Below are 25,433 nucleotides of genomic sequence, written 5' to 3'. Positions count from 1 at the left end.
TTTATACAAGTATCTCAATAGATTAAATTGCTAAGAATTGGGTTAAGTGAATTGATAAGTAGATTAAATAATATGAACAATCTTTTATAAATAAAATATCATTAAATAATAAAGGAAATGATTAAGTAAATAGAATGGGTCTATAAGACATGCCTCAAAGTATAGCAGAATAGTAGAGTGACTGTCTAGCATTTATGAATGATTCCCAACAGCATCATCATTACTATTGGTACACACATCTTGATATACCTACTCCCTATCCCCAAAATGTTTAAGGTATGGTTCTTTAAACCTTGCATCTAGTTGGTTGCCTAATGAAAAGTGAAGAGAAATATTTTGATATTCTAAATGCTTGATATTGCAATAGTAATCAAAATGCTTTCTTCATTATTTTATGCATTTTCCTCTAAAATCTATGAATGGTATCTTTCTTTGTGAAAGGTGAACATATGCAATAAAGCTAACAAGTTATAAACTTAAAAATAAACAGAAAGAGAGATTGAGAATGTGGCTTAGTGGTAGAATGCTTGTCTAGCATGCATGAAGCCCTGGGTTCGATTCCTCAGTACCACATAAACAGAAAAAGCCAGAAGTGGACTCTGGCTCAAGTGATAGAGTACTAAACAAAAGCAGCTCAGGGACAGTGCCCCAACCCTGATGAGTTCAAGCCCCAAAACAAGCACACACACGCACACACACAAAAACCCCAGCAAGATTCTTACTCCTACAATATGCAAAAGTAACCTTAAATAAAGGGGAAGTTATATCTACTTAGGATATTTCACCATCATCAAAATAACTGTTGTTTTTGTTACTTTTGAATATGTTTGTGTGTGTGTGTGTGTGTGTGTGTGTGTGTTTACTGCTGTATGCTTATCAACAATTTGATTAGCAACTGGGGAAAAAAATGACCTCTCCTTCCTGTTTTCATAAATAACCATTACCACATACTACCAATCCTCTACCATTGAACAGTGGAGCATAAATAAACAGATTAATGTCAGCAGAACCAAAACTTCAGAAAGAGACACAGAGACTGCTCAATATTATAAAACTATTAGTATCTCCCAAACATCTCTCTTCCTAACTTCAACAGTAAGGAAGGGGAGAAAAATCTGAAATAAGACCCACCCCAGGAATATATGAAGAACAGAGGGAAACTTTGCCCTATTATAAACCATGTAAGAATTACAAAAAATAAACCTGGGTCTCTCACAGAATGAAATACTGCATAGAATTCAGTTTCATAGCTCTTTATGTAACAGCCCAGAAGAATGTATAAAATTAGAAACATTGAAGCCAGGTATGGTGGCACTTGCCTACAATCACAATATTCGGGGGCTGAGACAGGAGGATCACAACTTCAACTCCAGCTGAGGCTACTGAACAAACTCCGGTGGCTGTGTGGGTGGAAGGAAATAAGGAAGGAAACTGCTACTTGTTTCCACTATAATTGCATACTCTACCACATTTTGTGCTGTTTGCGGTACAACAGATTTTAAGAGTTGAAAATGGGAAAAGAGAATATACTCAGAAAAGGGAGATGAATTCATCATAAACACTTCAAACTGTGGAATTTACCTGGGAGCTTTGTATGATGTAATCTCCTGAACCACACAGTGAACCAAGGAGCTTCAAGAGGCTCACTGGAGGTTTGCCACCCCACTTTGTCCTTAACTTTTCCTAAATTATTTAAAGTTAGCCAGGCACCAGTGGCTCATGCCTATAACCCTAGCTACTCAGGAGGCTGAGATCTGAGTATCACAGTTCAAAGCCAGCCCCGGCAGGAAGTCCATGAGACTCTTATCTCTAACAACCAGAAAATCAGAAGTAACAACCAAAAAACTGGAAGTGGAACTTAAGCCTTGAGCTGAAGAGTTGAGGGACAGCACCCAGGCTCAGAGTTCAAGACTCATGACTGACAGAAACAAAAAAATTAATGTTGTGGTATGTAAAACACACACACACACACAGTTTTTGATTTTGCTTTGACCAGTACACACACACACACGCACGCACGCACGCACACACACACACACACACACACACACACACACACACACACACACACACACACACACACACACACACACACACACACACACACACACACACACACACACACACACACACACACACACACACACACACACACACACACAGTTTTTGATTTTGCTTTGACCAGTTCTGAGGCTTGAACTCAAGGCCTGGGTGCTGTCCCTGAGCTTCTTTTACTCAAGGCTAGTGCTCTACTCCTTGAGTCACAGCACCACTTCCAGCTTTTTCTGTTTATGGGGTTCTGAGGAATCGAATCCAGGGCTTCATGCATGCTAGGAAAGCACTCTACTGCTAAGCCACATTCCCAGCCCTGGGGTTCAATACTTAATAAAGGCAAACTATTGTCAGAATAAAGCACCAACCCAAAGGTCTATCAGGAGAAACAGTACTGTCCAATCAATTAACATTTGCTAGTAAATTACAATGTTTATTTTATTAAAGAAAATTAAGCCAGGTGCCAGAGGCACACACCTATAAATCCTAGCTACTCAGGAGGCTGCAGTCTGAGGATCAGTTTGAAGCCAGCCCAAGCAGAAAAATCTCCGTGAGAGTCTCATCTCCAATTAAAACTCAAAAGCTGGAAGCTATGCTGTGGCTCAAGTGGTAGAGCTCTAGCCTTGAACACAAAGAGGTTCAGGACAGTGCCCAGGCCCTAAGTTCAAGCCCCACAACCATCAAAAAACAAAGGAAGGAAGAAAAGGAAAGAAGGAAGGAAGGGAGGAAGGAAGGAAGGAAGGAAGGAAGGAAGGAAGGAAGGAAGGAAGGAAGGAAGGAAGGAAGGAAGGAAGGAAGGGAGGGAGGGAGGGAGGAAAGAAGGAAGGGAGGAAAGAAGGAAGGGAGGAAAGAAGGAAGGGAGGAAAGAAGGAAAGAAGGAAGGAAGGGAGGGAGGAAAGAAGGAAGGGAGGAAGGAAGGAGGGAAAGAAGGAAAGAAGGAGGGAAGGAAGGGAGGAGGGAGGGAGGGAAGGAGGGAAGGAAGGAAGGAAGGAAGGAGGGAAGGAGGAAAGGAGGGAAGGAAGGAAGGAAGGAAGGAGGGAAGGAAGGAGGGAGGGAGGGAAGGAAGGAGGGAGGGAAGGAAGGAGGGAAAGAAGGAAGGAGGGAAGGAGGGAAGGAGGAAAGGAGGAAAGGAGGGAAGGAAAGAAGGAGGGAGGGAGGGAGGGAAGGAAGGAAGGAAGGAGGGAAGGAGGGAAGGAAGGAAGGAAGGAGGGAGGGAGGGAGGGAAGGAGGGAGGGAAGGAGCAAGGAAGCAAGGAAAAATTCAGTCATATTGTCTGAACACAAAGGATTCCTTTGTCAGGCAGCTGGTATAACTCAGTTCTTAAGCATCAGTGATTTTACCTACAAAATAAGCCTCAAGAATCATAAGACCTTTTTGAAGATTTTAGAATGTATTATTGTATTTTGTGTATTATTTTTTTCCCAGAATTGTTTTTTATAACCCCAAGACAGGTATTTGTGCTTTCAAAATTATGCCCCTAACTTCTACACTTTTCAGCGGCAAAGCATATTTAAATAGTTTTTCAAATAAACAGAACCTTGTATAACTATGTTATCTCACTTTTCTTTTTTCTCACTGTTACTTGAAATATGCCAACATCATTATTCACATCATCATTTGGTAAGTAAAAATCTGTAAAGTTATCATATGGTACATAGACTAGGCTTATGCTCAGCACTCAGGAGTGGGATACATGGTCAGTATAATGTAATTCACAATGACAAAAGTTGAATGATTAGAGACAACACTGAACTCTGAATAGCATAAGAGACCACATTACTCTTCCCAAGAATAATGAAAGGCATTTTAAGGAATGCAGAAATGAAATTGGATGTCTGTCTGTGCACACATCATACAGATGGATTATGATGATCTAACTTATTAATAAAAAACTCATTTTTTGCCAGGCGCCAACGGCTCACACCTGTAATCCTAACTACTCAGGAGGCTGAGATCTGAGAATCACAGTTCAAAGTCAGCCCAGGCAGGAAAAGCCATGAAACTTTTTTTGGGGGGGAGGAGGGTCTGGTTGTGAGCCTGAACTCTGGGCCTGGGCGCTGTCCCTCAGCTCTTCACTCAAGGCTAATGCTCTACCTACCACTTGAACCACAGCGCCACTTCCGGCTTTTTTTTCTGCTTATGTGGCGCTGAAGAATTGAACCCAGGGCCTCATGCATGCAAGGCAAGCGCTCTACTACTGAGCCACCTTCCCAGCTCCAAAACTCTTACCTCCAATAAACTACAAGAAAATTGGAAGTAGTGCTGCAGCTCAAGGGGTAGAGTGCTAGCCTTGAGCTGAAGAGCTGAGGGAAAGCGCTTAGGCCCAGAATTCAAGCCCCACGACTGACAAAAACAAAAACAAACCAAAAAGCCCTCATTTTTCTCAAAGTTGTATTGGTTAAAACCTACAAAATTGTACACTAACAAGGCAAAGTTTGTTGCACAGAAATTATTAGTTAAGGGGCTAGGAAGGTAGCTCAGTGGTAGAGCGCTTGCCTTGCATGCCTGAGGCCCTGAGTTCGATTCCTCAGCACCACATAGGCAAAAAGAAAATAGCCGGAAGTGACGCTGTGGCTCAAGTGGTAGAGTGCTAGCCTTGAGCTGAAGAGCTGAGGGACAGTGCCCAGGCCCAGAGTTCAGGCCCCACGACCAGACACCCCCCCCCAAAAAAAGAAAGAAATTATTAGTTAAAATAAAGAAAATACACACATACAAAAGACAACTTGAGCCAGGCACACCAAAAACACAACGCATGTACTATGGAATCCTAGCTACTCAGGAAGCTGAGATCTGAGGATCATGGCTCAAAGCCAGTCCAGGCAGTAGTCCATGAGACTCTCATCTTTAACCAACCACCAAAAAAAGGTGGAAGTGGAGCTGTGGTTCAAGTGGTAAAGCACCACTTTGAGTGATACAATTAAGGGACAGTGGCCAGGCCCTGAATTCAAGCCCTAGTTCTGGCACACACACACACACACACACACACACACACACACACACACAAAGAACCACCTAGAGCCACACATCGTGGTGTACAACTATAATACCAGCATTTGAGAGGGGGAGACAGGAGGAGCATGAGTTTATAGTCAGCTTGAACCACACAGACTATTTCAAAAAGATATGACCTCTTAGAAGACAATTTGGCATCTTTAAACTTAAAACACAGACTGTGATAGACTATTTGCTCCAGGAAAGTTAGAATGAACTTGTGACTTTAAATGAGCATCATTATTCCACAATACTGTGAAATTCAGGAAATTATGTAATCACTTAATCACATCAAAAAAAAAAAAAAAAGAACCTCGGGGAAGATGGGAGGGAAGGGATGTAGGGGGAAAACAATGGAGGGGTAACAATGCTCAATAGGAAGTGTACTCATTACCTTACTCATGTAACTGTAACCCTCTGTATAGTATCTTTACAATAAAAAATAAAAAAAAAAAAATAAAAAAAAAACTTAAAACACACATGCTCTATGACTTAGGCTATTTCGTACCTAGAACATTTCCCAATTTATCTGGAGAATGTGCAATTAATCCATTATATAACCGCCTGCTCATCACTTTTTCAATAAAATAAATTTATTTTAGAAAGAGGATATTTACTAAAACACTATTTCCAAAACTTTAGAACCAAATGTTCTTTAATGAAGTAATTTTTTTCTATCACACAAAAGCCAATTTATTATATTAACTGGATTATGAGTGGTTACAATAATGTGGTCCCATCTACAATCAGCACTTTCACAGATAAAATTATACATATATATGTATAATGTATAATACAAATATTTTGCCTACCCTTTAATATTTAAACCATGTTTACACATTGAGTGAAATGTACTTAAAACATTATATCACCCTGAATATCTTTTTCCCAGCTATATAAAAGAAAACAAGCAGGGCACTGGTGACTCACTCCTATAATCCTAGCTACTAAGAAGGCTGAGAGTTGAGAATCGAAACTCAAAGCCACCCTAGGCAGGAAAGTCTGTGAGACTCTTATCTCCAATTAACACCAGAAAACGGAAGTGGCAATGTGGCTCAAAGTAGAAAAGTGCTAGACTTGAGCAAGAGCTCAGTGGGGAGTAAAAAAAAAAAAAAGATGGAAAATAGTATTACAGAACTTCCTTAATTCCTGAAATTAAAAACTGTGCATATGGATGTGTGTTTACGTCTATATTTTTCCCCTTTCAATCCTTTTGGCTGAAATTCATTCATATACTATATGCCTTTCTTATACTTGCCTCTTACTATGAAACTTTCCTGTCACTAAAGCCGGATTGTATCTTCTTCATTAGAGTTCTCTTTTAAAATTTTGTTTCATCAAAAATCTGGCATGTGAGGTTTTAATTGTTCTGTCAGTTTTCTCTTCTTCAGTCTATGGTGACAATTCCATGTCTTTATGCCTTTGTAGTTCTTGTATCATGGTTATTATGGTCTTATTCAAAATAGTACAAATGCAGCTCTTAGTCTCTTTCTGCTCAACGACTGGCTTAAAACATGCATACAAGGTTTGATATCAAGACTTTAAGGCTGTCAATTCCTTAAAAGTATAACTAACAGTTTTCATGAGTTCCAGCTTATCGACTTCCACCTCCATGTTGAATAGATCCTAATGAAGTAATTTAATATTCACTTAGGTACACTGTAAATCCTACCATCAAACATTAAGGACTACAAACATCCAACATTATTTCTAGAAAACAAATGAATCTACACAGATGAGATGGTCAGGAAGCATAGCCAAGCATCATTTCCTCATGTCTATAATCTTAGCTTGGATTGGGCAGCTGAGAATGATGGCAGGATCATAATCTAAGGCCAGCTAGGTTAGAAAAGTGTGCCAAGACTTCTTCCCAACCCATTGTTGGGTACAGTGATGGCACACTTATCATCTTAAGCTACTAAAGAGACTAAGATTGAGATAAAAGGCTGGTATTTCCAGGCCAGCCTAGGCAGAAAAATTCTTAAGACTGAATCTTAACAAAGGGAAGTTGGATACAGTGATGCATGCCTGTCATCCATGTAAATATAACAACTATAGATAGTCACTGAACAGAGAGAGGTAAGTCACTCTACTTAAAGATGCTAAGGATACACTGTTGAGAAGACTTAAAAACAAAACAAAACAAACAAAAAAAAAAAAAACAGCTGCAGACTAACATGTGCACTTACCACACTGCACATGGGCTTTTTCTGTGTGAACAAAAAAACACCCTGGACTCCACTATGGTAGCACATGTCTACCATCCTAGCACTCAGGAGCTGAGAAAGGAAAATAGCTAGTAATTACCACCTAGCCTGAGCCTCACAGTCAGTCTCTGACTAAAAATATATTTTTTAAAAATTAGGGAAAGGGGAAAAGAGACAGGGTATTTCTACGTAGCTCAGGTCTGCCTTAAACTTGCAATCCTCCTTCTTCAATGCTAAGATTACAGACATAATCCTCTTAACTTAGCTAATGTTTTGGGTTTGTTTGCCTATCCTGGGGCTTGAACTCAGGACCTAGGAACTGTCCCTGAGCCTCTTTGTGCTCAAGGCCAGTGCTCTACCTCCCACTACTTCCCGCTTTTTTAAGTAGTTTATTGGAGGGAGCTAAAAGTCTTATGGGGACTTTTTTGCCTGGGCTGGCTTCAAACCACAATCCTCAAGTCTTAGCCTCCTGAGTAGCTAGGATTACAGGTGTTAGCCACCCCAGCACCCAGCTATTTTGTTTTTTTTTTTTTTAATGTAAAAACACTTCACTTTTAAAATCAGGAAATAGATTTTAATGTATGGTCACAAAAATGGAAAGACATCTGAAATCTCACTAGGAAGATCTGTTTTTAAAATGCAAAGCCAAATCCCCACCAAAATATAACTATTTATTAAGATTCCATGGCCACTGGGGCTAGATGACTTAAAAAACATTCAAGAGGGCTGGGAAGGTGGCTCAGTGGTAGAGCGCTTGCCTTGAATGCATGAGGCCCTGGGTTCGATTCCTCAGCACCACATAAGCAGAAAAAAAAAGCTGGAAGTGGTGGTATGGCTCAAGTGGTAGCGCGCTAGCCTTGAGCTGAAGAGCTGAGGGACAGCGCCCAGGCCCAGAGTTCAGGCCCCAGGACCAGAACGCCCCCCCCCCAAAAAAAAAGCATTCAAGAATCTCAACAAATGAACATATTACATTAAAGCACAAGTTCAACAATACTAACAATCTTTAAATTATACTAAAAATATAGCCATAAAATTCATATATGTGAAATCAACAATGAATAATTGTTCATGTAAATTACCTTCTACTTCTACTTGCTGTGTTTCTAAAACTGAAAGGGCTCATTACTTCAAAACTCTATCCTAAAATTGCTTCTTCTCTATGAGGATAATACTCAATAGCAGTTTTCACAGGAATGGAACTCATACCTTCTAAGAGCATTTCTGGGATATCTGCTTGATATCTCGGACCCACTCTGATTTCACCTTTGTCAGCTAACAATGTTTTCACTGAAGGGTCATAGACCAATGAGTAGAAAAAGGTATCCTGAAAAAAAATGACAGAAAAAATCCAGATAAACTTAATTCCTTCTATTTTTCACAAAGCAATAAAATCAATGTCATAATAATGAAACATAAAACTTCAGAGAGTATAAGAAATTACATTTTGGTGAGTAAATTCATAATCTTAAGAAGAACATGGTATTATTGTCATCAAGTACAACAGTGCAAAATTTAATAAAATAAAGAGGGCTGGGAATGTGGCTTAGTGGAAGAGTGCTTGCCTAGCATGCATGAAGCCCTAGCTTTCATTCCTCAGTACCACATAAACAGAAAAAGCCAGAAGTAGTGCTGTGGCTCAAGTGGTAGAGTGCTAGCCTTGAGCAAAAGAAGCTCATGGACACTGCCCAGGCCCTGAGTTCAAGCAGGACTGGCAAAAAAAAAAAAAAAAAGGGAAGAGAGAGAAAGAGAGAGAGAGAGACAGAGGGGGGGGAGAGAGAGAGAGAGAGAGAGAGAGAGAGAGAGAGAGAGAGAGAGAGAGAGAGAGAGAGAGAGAGAGAGAAATAGCTTTAAGTAGATTATAAAGTTTTATTATTTATTTTAGCCTAAAAGAAAACTACTAATTGTCCTAAAATAGAGTTTTGGAAAGCTAGCAAAATTAAATAGTAACTTAAAGATAAGACAACTAAAACCAAGTATCTCCTAACGACAAAAGTCCATACCAAATAGCAGAATGTCTACATGGATACCAAACTTACTTTTGAACCATCCATCCACAATTTATTCGAAATATTAAAAGGTACACACACCTCATATTGACTTAACTATATGAGAGTCGAACTTACATGTGATCTATTACTAGTACTGCAGAAAACTAGTTAGCTGTTTATTAATTATAATTCTGCAGTACTTTTGATCTTGATATATACATATATAATATAAAATATATATATATATAAAGAGAAAGAGATAGTATGTAAATATAACTAAGCATTCCACTAATGTCTCCAGGTACCAGTGAGTGGCTCACTGATATCTATAATCCTAGCTACATAGGAGATTGAGATCTAAGAATCCCAGCTCAAAGCCAGCCCAAACAGGAAAGTCCTTGAGACTTTTTTGTTTGTTTGTTTGTTTGTTTGTTTGTTTGTTTTTAGGTCCAGTCGTGGGGCCTGAACTCTGGGCCTGGGTGCTGTCCCTCAGCTCTTCAGCTCAAGGCTAGCGCTCTACCACTTGAGCCACAGCACCACTTCCGGCTTTTTTCTTTTTGCTTATGTGGTGCTGAGGAATCGAACCCAGGGCCTCATGCATGCAAGACGAGCACTCTACCACTGAGCCACCTTCCCAGCCCCAGTCCTTGAGACTTTTATCTCCAATTTACCACCAAAAAATTTGGAAGTGGAGCTGTGGCTCAAATAGTGAGCATTAGCCTTGAGCAAAAAAGCTCGGGAACAGTGCCGAGGCACTGAGTTCAAGCCCCAGGACTGTCACAAAACAACAATAACAACAACAAAAATGCCCTATAGTTCCTGAACACTAGTCCTTTGCTGAATTCTGCAGAGCCACTGGAATATGAACCAACAAAACTCTATCTTCTGCTTCCCATTTGGATCCAAAGATCATTTAATGCACCTCTGTTTTTTATCCTGAAAGGGCCTGTTCTATATTCACTTATACCAAAACCAGCCAAGGAAGTTGCAAATAAGAGCTGTTAGTCAGACTGATTACTAGGGCTCTTACATACTATGATACCGAAAAGTGGGAGAAAAAAAAGGTTACTACATCAATTGAAATATTCTGTGTTTTATTTTAAGCACTGATCACTATTAGGAGAAAAGACAAGAAAAGTACTTTAGGAATATGAAAGCATTCTACTTGACAGAATTTGAGGGTGTGATTGCTATGTTTTTTTCTTTTTTTCTGTATAGACATGATAAATTGTCTCATGCCTGCATTCTCAGGTTACTTTATCTCTAAGACATACTAACATAGTACTACAATTAAAAGGAGGCTTTTCCCATAATCTACAGAAAAATGAAGAGATATTATTTACATAGGGTTATACAGTTGCTTAGAATCCTTAGATCCATATGTACTAATATAGGAAAATATTTGGAATCTTTAGTTCCCAACAGAAGTGGCAAAAAAAAGTTTTAAAAATAGATCAATTTCATGAGCAGAATTAAAAGTAAAAGATGATGATGTAAATAAAGTTGTTTTTGTGTTACCAATTTCATATATGTCAATCTTTGGATTTTAACATTATTAAAAGATAGGACACAATGTGGGAGAAATAACTGTATCGCAAAGCTCATAGAACTCACAAATGTTATAGACCATGATAGACAATTTGCTCCAGGAAAGTTAGAATATGTTTGTGACGTTAACTGTGCATCACTATCCCACAATATTGCAAAATTTGGGACATTATGTAACCACTTAATCACAATAAAAATTTTGAAAAAAAAAAGATAGGACAGATGTCAAGGATGTTCTTGTATAAATAGAGTAGCAAATCTAAATCACACCATAAAAATGTTTCTGAAACTGAAGAAAGTATATGATCCAAATAGTTTTATTTTTTTCTAATTTTCTCCTACTATACATAGGGAAAATTCTCAAGAGTAAGTACAAATGAGATTCTTTCAATTTACTGGCAGTTGTCTCTACATTGAGGTTTGTAAGGATGAAGTAGGTAAGTTAAAAGGAAAAATACTATTAATTTTTAAAACTGCTTCTCTTAGCCAAAGACCAATAAAACAAAATTAAATACACTGACAGTTTCTGTAAACTGCCAGGCGTAGTAGCCCATGCCTATAATCTTTGAGAGGCAAAGATAAGGATTGTCAATCCAGACAAATAAGTTTGTGAAAAATCATCTTGATCAATAAAAACTGGACATACCAGCCTATACCTATCATTCCAGCTACACAGGAAGCATAACAGGAGGATCTCAGTCCAGGCCGGTCCAAGTAATAATGCAAAATCTACATGGAAAAATAAAATGCAAAAAGGGTGTGTGTGTGTGTGTGTGTGTGTGTGTGTGTGTGTGTGTGTGTGTGTGTGTGTGTGTGTGTGTGTGTGTGTGTGTGTGTGTGTGTGTGTGTGTGTGTGTGTGTGTGTGTGTGTGTGTGTGTGTGTGTGTGTGTGTGTGTGTGTGTGTGTGTGTGTGTGTGTGTGTGTGTGTGTGTGTATAAAAAGGTGTGTGTGTGTGTGTGTTGCAAAAAGGTGTGTGTGTGTGTTTATGTAAGATGTGCTCTTGTTATATACCCTACGATGGCCTGGAACTTGCTATGTAGTATGCTATGTAGTTTAACCTGAAACTCAAAAATCAACTGCCTGGGGGCTGGCTCAGTGGTAGAGCGCTTGCCTTGCATGCATGAGGCCCTGGGTTCGATTCCTCAGCACCACATAAGCAAAAAGAAAAAAGCCGGAAGTGGCGCTGTGGCTCAAGTGGTAGAGCGCTGGCCTTGAGCTGAAGAGCTGAGGGACCGCACCCAGGCCCTGAGTTCAGGCCCCACGACTGGACCCCCCCCCCAAAAAAAAATCAACTGCCTCTGCTTTAGGAGCACTGAGATTACAGGATCTCACCCAAATGCTAGCTATTCAATATGTTTTTGCTGAGATTTTGTGAAAGAAGTACTTTTAACTGACAAACTTCATTAGGATTATAGAAAATAAAAATCAACAACGGCAAAAAAAAATCCTTACAGAAAAGCCATTTAATTTTAAAAATAAAAATAGGGTGCGGGTACCTAAATAATATGCCAAATAATTATTTTACCAAAACAAAAATATGTATCTAAGTAGCCAGGTGCTGGTGGCTCATGCCTATAAGCCTAGCTACTCAGGAGGCTGAGATCTGAGGATCGCAGTTCAAAGCCAGCCCAGGCAGGAAAGTAAGTGAGACTCTTATCTCCAATAAACAACTCAGAAAACCAGAAGTAGTGCTGTGGCTCAAGTGGTAGAGTGTTGGCCTTGAGCTAAAGAGCTGAGGGACAGAGCCCAGGCCCAGAGTTCAAACCCATGACCGACAAAAAAAAAATTTATCTAAGTAATGTGCAGTACTTTATAAAGACTTACACTGCTGATTTAAAAACAGATAATTTTTGGTAACTCTTACCTCACCCAGGAGGATAGTTACCTAAATGCATCCTACTCATTATACTTCTACCATAGCACTGCTATAATGGGGCAAAAGATGGAAATTCAAATGTAGGGGAAAAAATACAAAACAGGAACGACTATGATTACCTCTTTTTCAAGATATGACAGTACTGATTCTGTCTCATTCAGTAGAGCAACACTGCATTTTCCCCTGTTAAAAGAGAAAAAATATGAATAAATGTAAGTTATCACATCACTTACCATCACAGCAATCACTGCGTGTGAGAACCTAAAAATAATACACATTTATTTCAGGATGTAATTACTACTATTTATTAAAAAGTCTAGCTAAAATTTAAAAACAAGGACCTTCTATAGAAGAAGAGGTAATTTAAAGGCCTACAAATTCATGGACTTGAGCTCTGGTAGCACTTACCTTTGGTCATATCTTTGAGTTTAATTTTAGATATCTATTTCTATTTACAAAATCTATTTTATTTTAGATATCTATTTCTATTTACAAAATCTATTTCTAAAAACATTTGTTTAGAGAAAACTAAGGTAGAAATGCTTATTACCAGCACTTTTAAACTTACTCTTGCCAACTTGAAAATTTCACTAGAGCTCCAAATTGGACGGGAGAATCTTGATTATTCAAATTATAAGTATTAGAGGGTGCTTACAAAATAATAAAATATCATTTAAAATATAAAATACCATTTCTCTAAACAGATCACAAAACAGCAAAATGCAAACAGGCAAAAATAAATGCCTCATATATATATATATATATATATATATATATATATATATATACACATATATATACTTATATAAATATGCTTATATATATATAAAGTAGTAAATGAGAAGAGCACGTTCTTTGATTATAAACTACAACTCAAAGAAAAAAAATAACTGAAAGCAAAATAAAATAGTAAAATTAAAAAGCTAACACACTGATCAAAAGTTACAACTTTTGGCCAGGTGCCAGTGGCCTTTAATCCTAGTTCCTTGGGATGATGAGATCTGAGCATCCAGGTTCAAAGCCAGCCTGGGCAGAAAAGTCCATGAGACTCTTATCTCTAATAAACCATCAGAAAACCAGAAGTGGCACTGTGGCTCAAGTGCTAGAGCATTAGTCTTGAGCTGAAGAGCTGAGGAACATCACCTACACCTGGAGTTCAAGCCCCACAACCAACAACAAAAAAAGCTACAACTTTTGGCTAGGTGCAGGTGCCTCACAAACTTGTAATCCTACTACAATCTGAGAATGGTAGTTCAAAGCCAGCACAGGGGGTTGGAGATTTAGCTCAGTGTTAGAGCACTTGCCTAGAAAGTGCAAGGCCCTGAGTTCAGTCCTCAACTCTGAAAAAAAAGAAAAGAAGAAAAAAGAAAGAAAAGGAAAGGAAAGAAAAGCTAAACAGCTAGTCCAGGTAGGAAAGTCCATGGTACACTTATTTATCTCCAGTTAACCACCATAAAAGCTAGAAATGAAGCTGTGGTTCAAATGATATAATGCCAGCCTTGAGCAAAAAACAAAAACAAAAACAAAAAACCCTAAGGTATAGTGCCCAGACGCTGAGCCCCAGTATTGGCGCCCAAAAGAAGAAATTACTATTTTCTAAACAATGTATAACTCTTTTTTTCTTTTTCCTCTTCTTTTCTTTTTAAGTGGTACTGGGGTTTGAATGTTGAGCCTCACATTTTTTAGTTAGATGCTCTACCATTTAAGCTATGCCCTAGCCCTGCAACTTTATATTTTCTACATTTAAGAAACTTGCTCTGATGAAAACATTATCCTTGGTACTCATTTTAGGCTAATGCCACTTAGGAAGACTTCTCTGAAAGCATATAGTATTTCCACATTATCCTGTCAAATCTCTGATTTGCTTGCTGGAAGAGTTTTTATATATATTTTACTCGGCATACTACTGAAGCAGAAAAAAATAACATTAAGAGTCAGCACAGATAACTATACTGCAAGTCAGCAAGCATATCCACAGCTCTCACAGAAGTTTCCATGTGCTTATACCTAGCTCACTGAAGTAACACAAACGGGAGAAAGGGGGGAGGGGGGAGGAGACAGGAACAGAAGGAAGGGGAAAGGAAGGGAAAAGAGGGAGGAGAAAAAGTATGGGAAGAATATTCACATGCTCATAAATCATAAAGATTGGTTAAGCTAAATAAACATCATGCAAATGCTGGAAATACAAGGGAAAATAAGTAAAAGAAGTGAAATGTCTAAAATTTTAAAAATTAATAGCAATTGGAATAGGATGTAAGCTGGCAGAGTGATTACACATGGGAAGACTGTTGTCCAAAGCCAGCCCTGAGCAAAATCATGAGACACTATCCAAAACATAAAGCAAAAAAGGGCTACAGATAAGGCCTGAGCAAAGCATCATCCTTGGGTAACAACCAGTGTTCTACATTATGAGATTGGCAAGCACAGTTTCCTTGAGGACAAATATGTAACTAAAGAATATAATGTATTATTTAAATTTTAATTATATTACTTACTAATTATATTATTTTTAATTATATTATTTAATACAATTATTAAAACAATTTTAATTATAACATTGAAATTTCCTGCTATATAACTAATACAAGCCAGGTGCTGGTGACTCATGCCTATAAGCCTAGCTACTCAGGAGGCTGAGATCTGAGGATCGCTGTTCGAAGCCAGCAGGCATCATAAGACTCTTACAAGACCCCAATTAACCACTCAAAAACCAGAAGTGGCCCTGTGGCTCAAGTGGTAGATTGCTAGCCTTGAGCAAAAGAAAAGGCTTAGGGACAGCACCCAGGCCCTGAGTTCAAACCCAGGACCAGACATCAAAAACAAACAAAAAAGAAGAATATGATCTTATAAATCTTTAGATCATAAAATGAGAACAAAGGACAGAAAACATCTGCAGCTTTTTAAACATTTTCATTCAGATTTATTTTCTGTTGTTAGACCACTTGAACAGATGTTAACAAATAAAAATTAAAAGAAGACAATTTCGGAAGTGGTGCTGTGGCTTAAGTGGTAGAGCACTGGCCTTGAGCTGAAGAGCTGAGGGATAGCGCCCAGGCCCAGAGTTCAAGCCCCACGACTGACAAAAAAAAAAAAAAAGACAATTTCAACATTTGTTTGGGTAGGTAAAGGGATGAAAAACCAAGAAGGGAAGTTTGCAGTTTCAATGTATTTCATGAAGAAAAAGGAATAGTAAGCAGTGTGGGGAAGTTCATTTTGCCCATAAGTGGGGACAATACTGACTTGGTAACATAAACTGTCAAAGAGCAATCAAATGGAAGGCCTACCTCTTGACTCCACCTTTCCTTTTTACAGGAGAAAGCGAAATGTTCCTAAGAGGGTAGCAGATGTGGAGAAGATTCTCTTCTCCAGGTCAGGATAACACATACATTGTTTTGACAGCATGAAAATTTCAGACAGCCCCCACAGCACGTAAAATACCAAGACTGGGGACAATACATGGGATACCTGTATTCCTTTCTATTGTGATACAGATGGACAAATACTTCCGTTCAAAAGGGGGGAAATGGTCATTTCAATGAAAATGTTATTTCGCATAAACTCAACCTTCAAAACAAAGCAGGCTAAGCCTGAGGAGGTTGAGATCTGAGGATCACAAGTCAGTTTGAAGCCAGCCTGGGCAAAAAGGTTCACTAGATTCCATCCCCAAAAAACAGGGCTGGAGGCATGTTTCAAGTGGAAGAGTACCAGCAGAGCAAGCAGAAGGCCCTGAGTTCAAGCCCTAGAACAGTAAAAGAAAAAAAATTTTAAACTGTGGTAATAGGGACTGTGGATGTAACTTGCATAGTGTGCATGAAGCCTGGGATTGGATTATCACTGGGAGAGAGAGGAAGAAGGGGAGGATAGTTCTCCTTCTGCTAACAATCCCAAGAAACTAATAAGCACAAAAAAGTAACTTCCTCCTTTTAAATTCCTTTCTTAAGTAGCATGACTTATAGTCATCAGTAGTATACTTGCAGCTTACCAAGAAACTTGCAAAAATCTAACTTCTTAAAATAAAAATATTGACATAATAAAATGAACAAGTAGGCAATTAACTTCATTAGAAGACTTAAAAAAAACTTTCAACATTACCAGTCAAACAAGAGAGACTGATAATCTGCATTAGAGTTATATTTTATTACTTAAATGAGGACAGATATTCCAAGTATGAGAGACTTAATTAGGACATTTTGAGCTATTCTGTAGGCTTGCTTACAATCATACATGTTAAATAACTCACGCCTTGCTATTCCTCTAGTTATTTGTTTGCTTCCCTGAAGCTGGGGATCAAATCCAATGCCTTTTCCTTCAGAGACTAATACATCACCATCAAACTACTTCCCCCGCCACTTATTTGATGGTGAATAAGAAGAGGGACAGTCTTCTCAAAAGAAAAACCCCAGATGACTTCTGGCATAACACTGCCTAGGCCAGAAAGGTACTCAGAAACCACTGCAGCCATAGCTCAAGTAGATCAAGGTACAGCATCAACTAGCAGAACAGATACTAGAGCTTCTGGGTTATATGTTTGTTTTGATTTTTTTTGGGGGGGTCCGGTTATAGGGCCTGAACTCTGGGCCTGGGCGTTGTCCCTCAGCTCTTCAGCTCAAGGCTAGCGCTCTACCACTTGAGCCACAGCGCCACTTCCGGCTTTTTTCTTTTTGTTTATGTAGTGCTGAGGAATCGAACCCAGGGCCTCATGCATGCAAGGCAAGAGCTCTACCACTGAGCCACCTTTCTAGCCCCTATATGTTTGTTTTGAGGGACAATACTAGGGTTGCACTCAAGAACTTATACTTGTTAGGCAGGTGCTATACCACACCTTCACACACACACCCTTTTTTTTGCTGTTTTGCTTTCTGTTTTTGGCCTGGAGCAGCATGGACCACAATCCTCCTACTTGTATATCCCATGTGGTTAGGATTATATACTACCACAGGCAGCTTTTCTGTTGAGATGCGGTATTGCTAACTTCCTGCCTGGGCTGGCCTGAAACCATGGTACTCCCAATCTCTACCATATAAGCAGTAGGATTACAGGTGCAAGCCCACCTGCCTGTCTCCTTTTTCTTTTTCTTGAGACAGAATTTCACTGTTGCCTGGAATGGCTTGAAACTCTTAGGCCAAGTTGGTCTCAAACTTTTAATCCTCCTGCTTCTGCCTCCCAAGTGCGGGTGCTTGTTTTGCAGACATGCAGAATGCAAGAGTTACAGGGGTCATGAATAAGTCCATCAAGATCTCAAAGAAAAGCCTAACGGGTTGGAGGCATGACTCAGATGGTAGAGTATCGGGGAATGAACGAAAGCATCAGATCAAGAGTTTGAGTCCTGGTTGCACACAAAAACAAAAACAAAAAAACCTGAGAAGCCAGGTAATGTGTTGCAGGATTGGAGCATTCCCCCATAGTAGCACTGTGACAATAAGGCAGAAGCTACAAAGAAAACTCCCAGAAGGAAAAAAAGCCAGAACATGGAATGCCTACTTGAGATGCTGCAAGCTGCATCCAAAGCCAGCTTGACAATGTGGTCATGTGAGTGACAGTTAGCAAAGGCCATAGGAGGGGCTAATGAAACCCTAAGGAACACACACACTGCCACAGTATACTCAGAATACCAAGCATGAGAAGATTAGGGTTACTGATTACCCAGCTGAGCCTCTGTCTAGCTTTGTCCCCTCTCCTTTCCTGTTCCTTCTTTTTAGAACAGGAATGTTTGATCTGTGCCATTTTATATCAGAAGTATATAACTTCTTATTGACTTTTATTGGGATGGGGGGGTGCTCATAACTAGATTGCCTTGACTTTCAGTGTAGTCTTTGGACTGAGACTTGAGCAATCCTGAAACAGTTAAGACTTTAAAGTCCTAGAGATAAGTGAATATATTTTTGCACTGAGATGGACAAGCCTTTATGGCAAGGATGAGATGCTACAGCTCGTATCTGCAATGCCCCTAAAGGCTCATGTATTCAAGGCTTAGTCCCAGCTTGGTGCCATTCAAAGATGATAGAAGCTTTCCTATTTTTTTTTTTTTTTTGTCGGTCATGGGGCTTGAACTCTGGGCTTGGGCATTGTTCCTCCGCTCTTCAGCTCAAGTTGCACTCTACCACTTGAGCCACAGTACCACTTCCAGTTTTCTGGTGGTTTGTTGGAGATAAGAGTCTCACTGAGGAACTGGGAAGGTGGCTCAGTGGTAGAGCGCTTGCCTTGCATGCTCAAGGCCCTGGGTTCGATTCTTCAGCACCACATAAGCAAAAAGAAAAAAGCCAGAAGTGGTGCTGTGGCTCAAGTGGTAGAGCACTAGCCTTGAGCTGAAGAGCTGAGGGACAGTGCCCAGGCCCAGAGTTCAGGCCCCACAACCGGACCCAAAAAAAAGAGTCTCACTGACTTTTCTGCCCAGGCTGGCTTTGAACCTAGATCCTCATATCTCAGCCTCCTGAGTAGCTAGGATTCAGGCGTGAGCCACCAGCACCCAGCTTCTAATATTTTTTTTTCTGTAAACCTATGCAAGAACTTGTATACAATAACATCCTAAAAGCAGAATTTTGGAGTCAAATAAATATATATACAAATTACAATATGACTGTCTGTGTCCCTACCCTCATCTATATTGGATATTAACACAAGAATTATATAGTATCTACTCCCCTAAATAACTCCTAATTTTTCTCAAAGTTGCTATCAAATACTCAAAAAGTGATTTTGTTTGATGACAAATAATATGTATAACAAGGATTTCTGAATGTTTACAACTATGAAAACTGAATAAGGAAATATGCTGAAATTAGTTTGGGAACTGGGGAAGAGCAGAGTGACAGAGGAGGTGAGATTGATTGGGACATATTATAAACATATGTGGAAATGTAATAGTGAAATCCTCCTCTGTATAACTAATGTACACTATTAAAAGAAATTTTTAAAGAGAGATTTCTTATCCTGTCTAGTGCTCCATGTGAAAATACGGTATTGACTCCAAGTAAGTCATTTCTGTCAAGTCCTGGGCAATTGGTATTTCCTATATCCAATCTTTAAGTCACATCCTAATGCAAATTAAATGAAACTTAATTCTGGTTTTCTAAAATTCCATTTAAAGTCAATTATAACCATAATTACTATGGTAACAACTTTTATTTCCTTAAATAATAAAAATTCAACTAAATGCAAGCTCTGCAAGTATCAGTTTTTATTTTTATTTATTTTTTGTCAGTTGTGGGGCTTGAACTTTGGGCCTGGGAGTTGTCCCTGAGCTCTTCTTCAGCTCAAGGCAAGCGCTCTACCACTTGAGCCACAGAGCCAATTTTGGTTTTCTGGTGGTTAATTGGAGATAAGAGTCTCATGGACATTCCTGACCAGGCTGGCTTTGAACCATGATCCTCAGATCTCAGCCTCCTGAGTAGCTAGGATTACAGGCATGAGCCACCAGCACCTGGCAACAAGTATCAAATTCTGAATGGATGCTGCTTACAGCAGCCACAGAAGGAGCAAAAAGAGAAACTAAGACATTAACCTCCACAGATCTTACAATCTAAGATACAGTCTGAATAAAATCATTTAGGCAAATTTTACATATGGTGCAAAATTTCTATCAGCTGTTCAAGAGTTTTTCAAAACTCAATTAAGAAAGACAGCTCCTCAATTGGGAGCCAGTGGCATGCTTTGTAATCCTAGCTTCTTGAGAGGCTGAGATAGGGAAGATCTTATTTTGTTTGTTTTGGCTTGGTTTGGTTTTTTTTTTTCAATTGTGAAAATACAGTACAAAGGGGTTACAATTACATGGGCAAGGTAATGAGTACATTTCTTACCAAGTACTGTTGCCTCCTCCTTTGTTTGAGCTAGGAAAGATCTTATCGGCAGTTAGGGTGGGGTTGCAAGACCCTTCTCCAGCAATAACTGGAAGCAGTGACAAGTGCCTGTGATCCTGGCTTTGTGGCAAACAGGAAACAAGACTTTTTCTCAAAAAAAAAAAAATATGTATATATAACCAGTGCAAGACTCAGTGATAGAACACTGGCCTAATAAGCACGAAAGAAAGAAAGAACGAAAGAAAGAGAGAGAGAGAGAGAAAGAAAGAAAGAAAGAAAGAAGGAAAGAAAGAAAGAAAGAAAAAGAGGGGGAGGGAAGGAGAGAGAGAAAGGGTGGGAGGAAGGGAGGAAGGAAGGAAGGGAGGAAAGAAGAAACAAGAAAAGCAACTCCTCATTATACAGGAGAGAAAACAATGTAGAAGCAACATAGAATCTTTAAGATGATGATACTGGTGATGGCTATATGTCTGTATTCAGGGGCCAAATCTGACAACTGTTTAAAAGGATCTAAGGTTTTCTTATATACTCATAACAACAGAGTATATCTGAAACTGCGCAGTTATATATACAGATATATAATTTCTGAGCAAGCAATTTATGAGGTAGGAAACTTTACAAGTTATTTAATCATTTGTGCTTCAGTCTCATCTGTAAAATGGAGACAATAACAGCTCATTTTAAGGAGTTATTGAAATCATTTATATACATGTAAAACAACTAGAATAGTACCTGTATCATTAAAAGTTCAATAAATATTACAACTTTTAAAAGCCAAATTCAATATGTATGAGCTATATATAAGCCTGAGCTATATATGAAACTGAACGAAGAAAGTACCCTAGTTTCACAGAGTAGACAATGGAAGGCTATCTTTAGAAATAAAAGGCAACAGCTGAATTAAACAATACATCAACCTTCTCTACCTGTTAGTAGCTGAGCAGCCTTCCTCAAATTTTCAGTCTACTTATAGATAAATTACAGAATGAAAGGTAGATTAATTACAGGATGAAAGTATATCTGTGAATCATATGACACTAATTTAAAGAGCACTGAATACTTACTGTAAGAAAATCTGTTAGTAATTAGCCATACATGCATATAAAGAAGGTTGACTATAAAAAATATAGACTGGAAGGATGTAAGAGAAAAATAAGGGGAAGGAGTAACAAGTTTGACAAGAAATGTACTTATTACCTAAATTATGTAAATATAATCCCTCTATACATCACCTTATAAAAAAAAGAACAAAAGAGAAAAGAAAAAAAATAGAGACTGATAATAGGTGCAGCAGTTGGCATAACAATGATTTTCATAGTGCTTTATAATATATACTTATCATCTATTATTAAATGACCTAAGTCACTGGGCATGAGTGAAGCACGTTGCTTCTCTCCTCCTCTCTCAACTCTAAATATGCTCTAAAGGGATTTTCACTGCTCAGATTTGGTCTCATAAGTCACTAATTCTACATAGAACATGTTCAGGTCTTGATTTTTCTCTCACTGGAGTCAGAAGGAACAAGTTGTCTCTCTGTCACATTGGGAAGCTTACAGCAAGCGGAGTGAGTATTAAAGTTCACAAATTATAAAGAACCTGAAGAATGCCTCAGTCAGACTTGCTCTTATGTTCCATATAGTACCAAGGAAATTTTGGGCACTTGATAACATCTCTGAGAATAAAAAGTCAGCATTCACCAAATTACCTGTCTTTGCTGCCAAAGAACAATGGGACTTCAGTAATTTTCTACTTTTAAAGCAGAAATAGATAGGACATGACTTCAACATTAGCAAAATGTCAAGACCACTCCAATATGCACTTGTTCTACACTAGCATGTGGGACAGTGAGCACAGCTCTGTGCCTTGGGCAGAGACTTGCCCTAACCTCCTTCAGCTGTTTGAAATGATAGCCACAGATGAGAAAGTATAGCTCTATACTACTCCCTCTCAATTGGAAAAAAGTAAAAACATATAATGTCTGTATCTTCATCATAACCCAACTCAGAAAACACTTCGATTTTTTTTTTCTTTTTTGGTCAGTTATGGGTATAAACTCTGGGCCTGGGTGCTGTCACTCTACTCTTCAGCTTAAGGCTAGTGCTCTACCACTTGAGCCACAGCACCATTTCTGGTTTTCTGGTGTTTTTTTGGAGATAGAGTCCCACAGACTTTCCTGCCTCGGCTGGCTTTGAACCGTGATCCTCAGATCTCAGCCTCCTGAGCAACTAGGATTACAGTCGTGAGCCACCTGTGCCCAGCACACCTCAAATTTACTAGCCTCAAATTTACTATCTTACTTATCAACCACTTAGCAAGTTCTCTAACCTGGAAAATGCATAGAAAATGTATTGAAGGATCACATACACTCAGTACATTCTATGCTCCATACAAGGCTGTCTTGAGAATTCAATATACTTTCTCTCAGGCCTTATGAAAGATGAAATTTATATCATTAGTTTTTCTGTTTCAGGCAATCTGTGAAAGGAAACCAAAATTATTTATAGTAAACAGATTCTATGCTATTGAAAGGGTAATTAAAAATATACCCTTTATGTATGTTTTTTAAACTATTTGTCAGGTTTTTGTTAAGATTCTTAGGACTGGCCACATAACAATTTGAGTCTAAAAAGAATCTTTAACTTTGATTATATCTAGTAAGTAAATTGATGTCTTGAATAAAAAAAAAAAAAAAAAGAATCTTTATATCCTAGCTTCTTCCAATTAAATGCTAAATGAATGGGGCTCTTTAGCATTTATTATATATGACAAATACATATTTAGTACATATATTTACTAGATATAAAAATCTATATTTATACCTATTTATATAAATCATATAAATTTTTTCCTAAATTATGTATTAGCTATAATTATATATTCCATATTTATTATAGATATACCTATAATATAGATACATATATAATAGAAAGATACACTATATCTAATATATCTAGTTTTATATATATATATATACACACACACACACAGAGAAAAGAAGAAAGAAAGGAAGAAAGGAAGAAAGAAAGAAAGAAAGAAAGAAAGAAAGAAAGAAAGAAAGAAAGAAAGAAAGAAAGAAAGAAAGAGAGAGAGAGAGAAAGAGAGAGAAAGAGAGAGAGAGAGTGTGCGTGCATGCGTGCGTGCGTGTGTGCATGTGTGTGTGTGTGTGTACCAGTCCTAGGGCTCAAACCCAGGGCCTGGGTAATGTCCCTGAACTTTTGTGCACAGTGCTAGCACTTTACCACTAGAGCCACAGCTCTACTTCCAGCTTTTTGATGGTTAATTGGTAATAAAGGTCTCACAGATTTTCCTGCCCAGGCTGGCTTTGAACCATGATCCTTAGATCTTAGCCTCCTGAGTATCTAGAATTACAGGCATGAGCCATCAACACCTGGCTTTTGCATATGAGCATGTGTGTGCACACACACATCTTTAAAATAATCTTGACAGAAGAAAATGGTTGAAGATGATCTGAAGTGTCATCTTCCCACAGCATGTCTATACCACTTACCTCTTTTTCTTTTCTGATAAACTTTCCTATCATTTAAAAAAAAAAATCTCAGACCAGGAATGTGGCTTGGTGGTAGAATGCTTGCCTAGCATGTATGAAGCCCTGGGTCTGATTCCTCAGTACCACATAAACAGAAAAGGCCAGAAGTGGCACTGTGACTTAAGTGGCAGAGTTCTAGTCTCGAACAAAAGAAGCTCAAGGACAGTGACCAGGCCCTAAGTTCAAGCCCCAAGACTGGCACATGTGCATGTACACATAACACACACGTGCGTACACACACACACACACACACACACACACACACACTCTCTCTCTCTCTCTCTCTCTCTCTCTCTCTCTCTCTCTCTCTCTCTCTCTCTCCCAAAATCTGTTTGCAAGTTAACCAGAGTGCCTCCTTAAGCTAAAACTAAACTAAAACAAGGATAGGACTTTCACTATGAGGAAAGATTTGGAGAAAACAAGAGTACTTCAGTGCTTTTGTCCTACACTTTCTATTATGGGAAACATATGTCATTTCTGAAAAGTGAAATTATATACAAAGGTCTCTGGAGTTGGTGCTGGTGTTTAGGTACCAAGAAGACCCAATTAGAGCTTCAGTAAGGCCATCAACCTGTCTCAAACCAAAAACACAGATTTAAATTTAACCACAACATTGGGAACAAAGAAAAGGAAGCAATTATTGAACTAGCTAATACAGTTTACTTCTACACATAAACTGTTTTTATGAACATCATGACCAGAAGGGAGCTGAAAAAGGAAATTTAAACTATGAACTAAAGGAACTGTTTTAACTAAGATACTATATTCCTTCTCATACTCATCACCCTGGACTTCTGGTGTTCACTGAATACACACCACGTTCACCAGGTCCCTCTGTCTAACACAGGTCCTGTATTCTCTTCTGAAAGTTGAGTAAACATCAAATCCTTCTTAAGTTTTCCTGATCCTGAAAGTCAGAATGGACTTATCTATTGAGTTCAAACATTTTATTATATCTTGAATATTACAGACTGCCCTGAATAACAGCTTACTGTATCTATGCTTAAAATTGATCACTACTGCTGTATCATATAAGACCACCACAGTTCCAGCACTACCCTTCAATCCTCAAACTAGTGGGTTGTTTGCTTTGTTGTTGTTGTTTTTAAACTAATCATTGTGCAAAATGAAAGACTGGGGAAATAGCTTGTTGGCAGAACTCTTGTCTAGCATATGCAAAGTTCTGGTTTCAATCCCGAGCCCTGTGAAAATAGAGTGAATGAATGAGTGACTGACTGAACAGAGCAGATGCCAGTAAATGAGTAATTATATATATATATATGTGAATATATATCTACACACACATATATATATAATATTCATCCCAGAGAGCTTCAAAAGAAAATAAAAAGCCATATACCCTGCAAAGCCACATATGCTACAGATAATAAAAAGTCACATATCATGCAAGTCACATATCTACAAGTCAG

At 38.5% G+C, this 25,433-nt stretch overlaps 1 protein-coding gene across 5 annotated transcripts in view; it reads right to left on the bottom strand.

Annotated features, from left to right (window-relative positions):
• The window catches only part of Mta3 (metastasis associated 1 family member 3), a 151,400-nt gene that overhangs the window by 85,635 nt on the left and 40,332 nt on the right, over window positions 1-25,433 (bottom strand). For all 5 annotated transcript variants that reach the window (XM_070025479.1, XM_070025477.1, XM_070025478.1 and 2 more), the window contains exons 5-6: window positions 12,783-12,846; window positions 8,457-8,574 (exon numbers count right to left, since the gene is read on the bottom strand). In XM_070025479.1, the coding sequence (XP_069881580.1) occupies window positions 8,457-8,574; window positions 12,783-12,846 (182 nt within the window). The remainder of the gene's footprint in view (window positions 1-8,456; window positions 8,575-12,782; window positions 12,847-25,433) is intronic.

The sequence above is a fragment of the Dipodomys merriami genome, unplaced genomic scaffold, assembly GCF_024711535.1.
Source record: "Dipodomys merriami isolate MVZ:Mamm:240054 unplaced genomic scaffold, mDipMer1.0.p SCAF_17, whole genome shotgun sequence".
NCBI classification, from domain to species: domain Eukaryota; kingdom Metazoa; phylum Chordata; class Mammalia; order Rodentia; family Heteromyidae; genus Dipodomys; species Dipodomys merriami.
The sequence above is the reverse complement of the archived record's forward strand: the minus strand, read 5'-3'. Positions and strand labels throughout refer to the sequence as shown.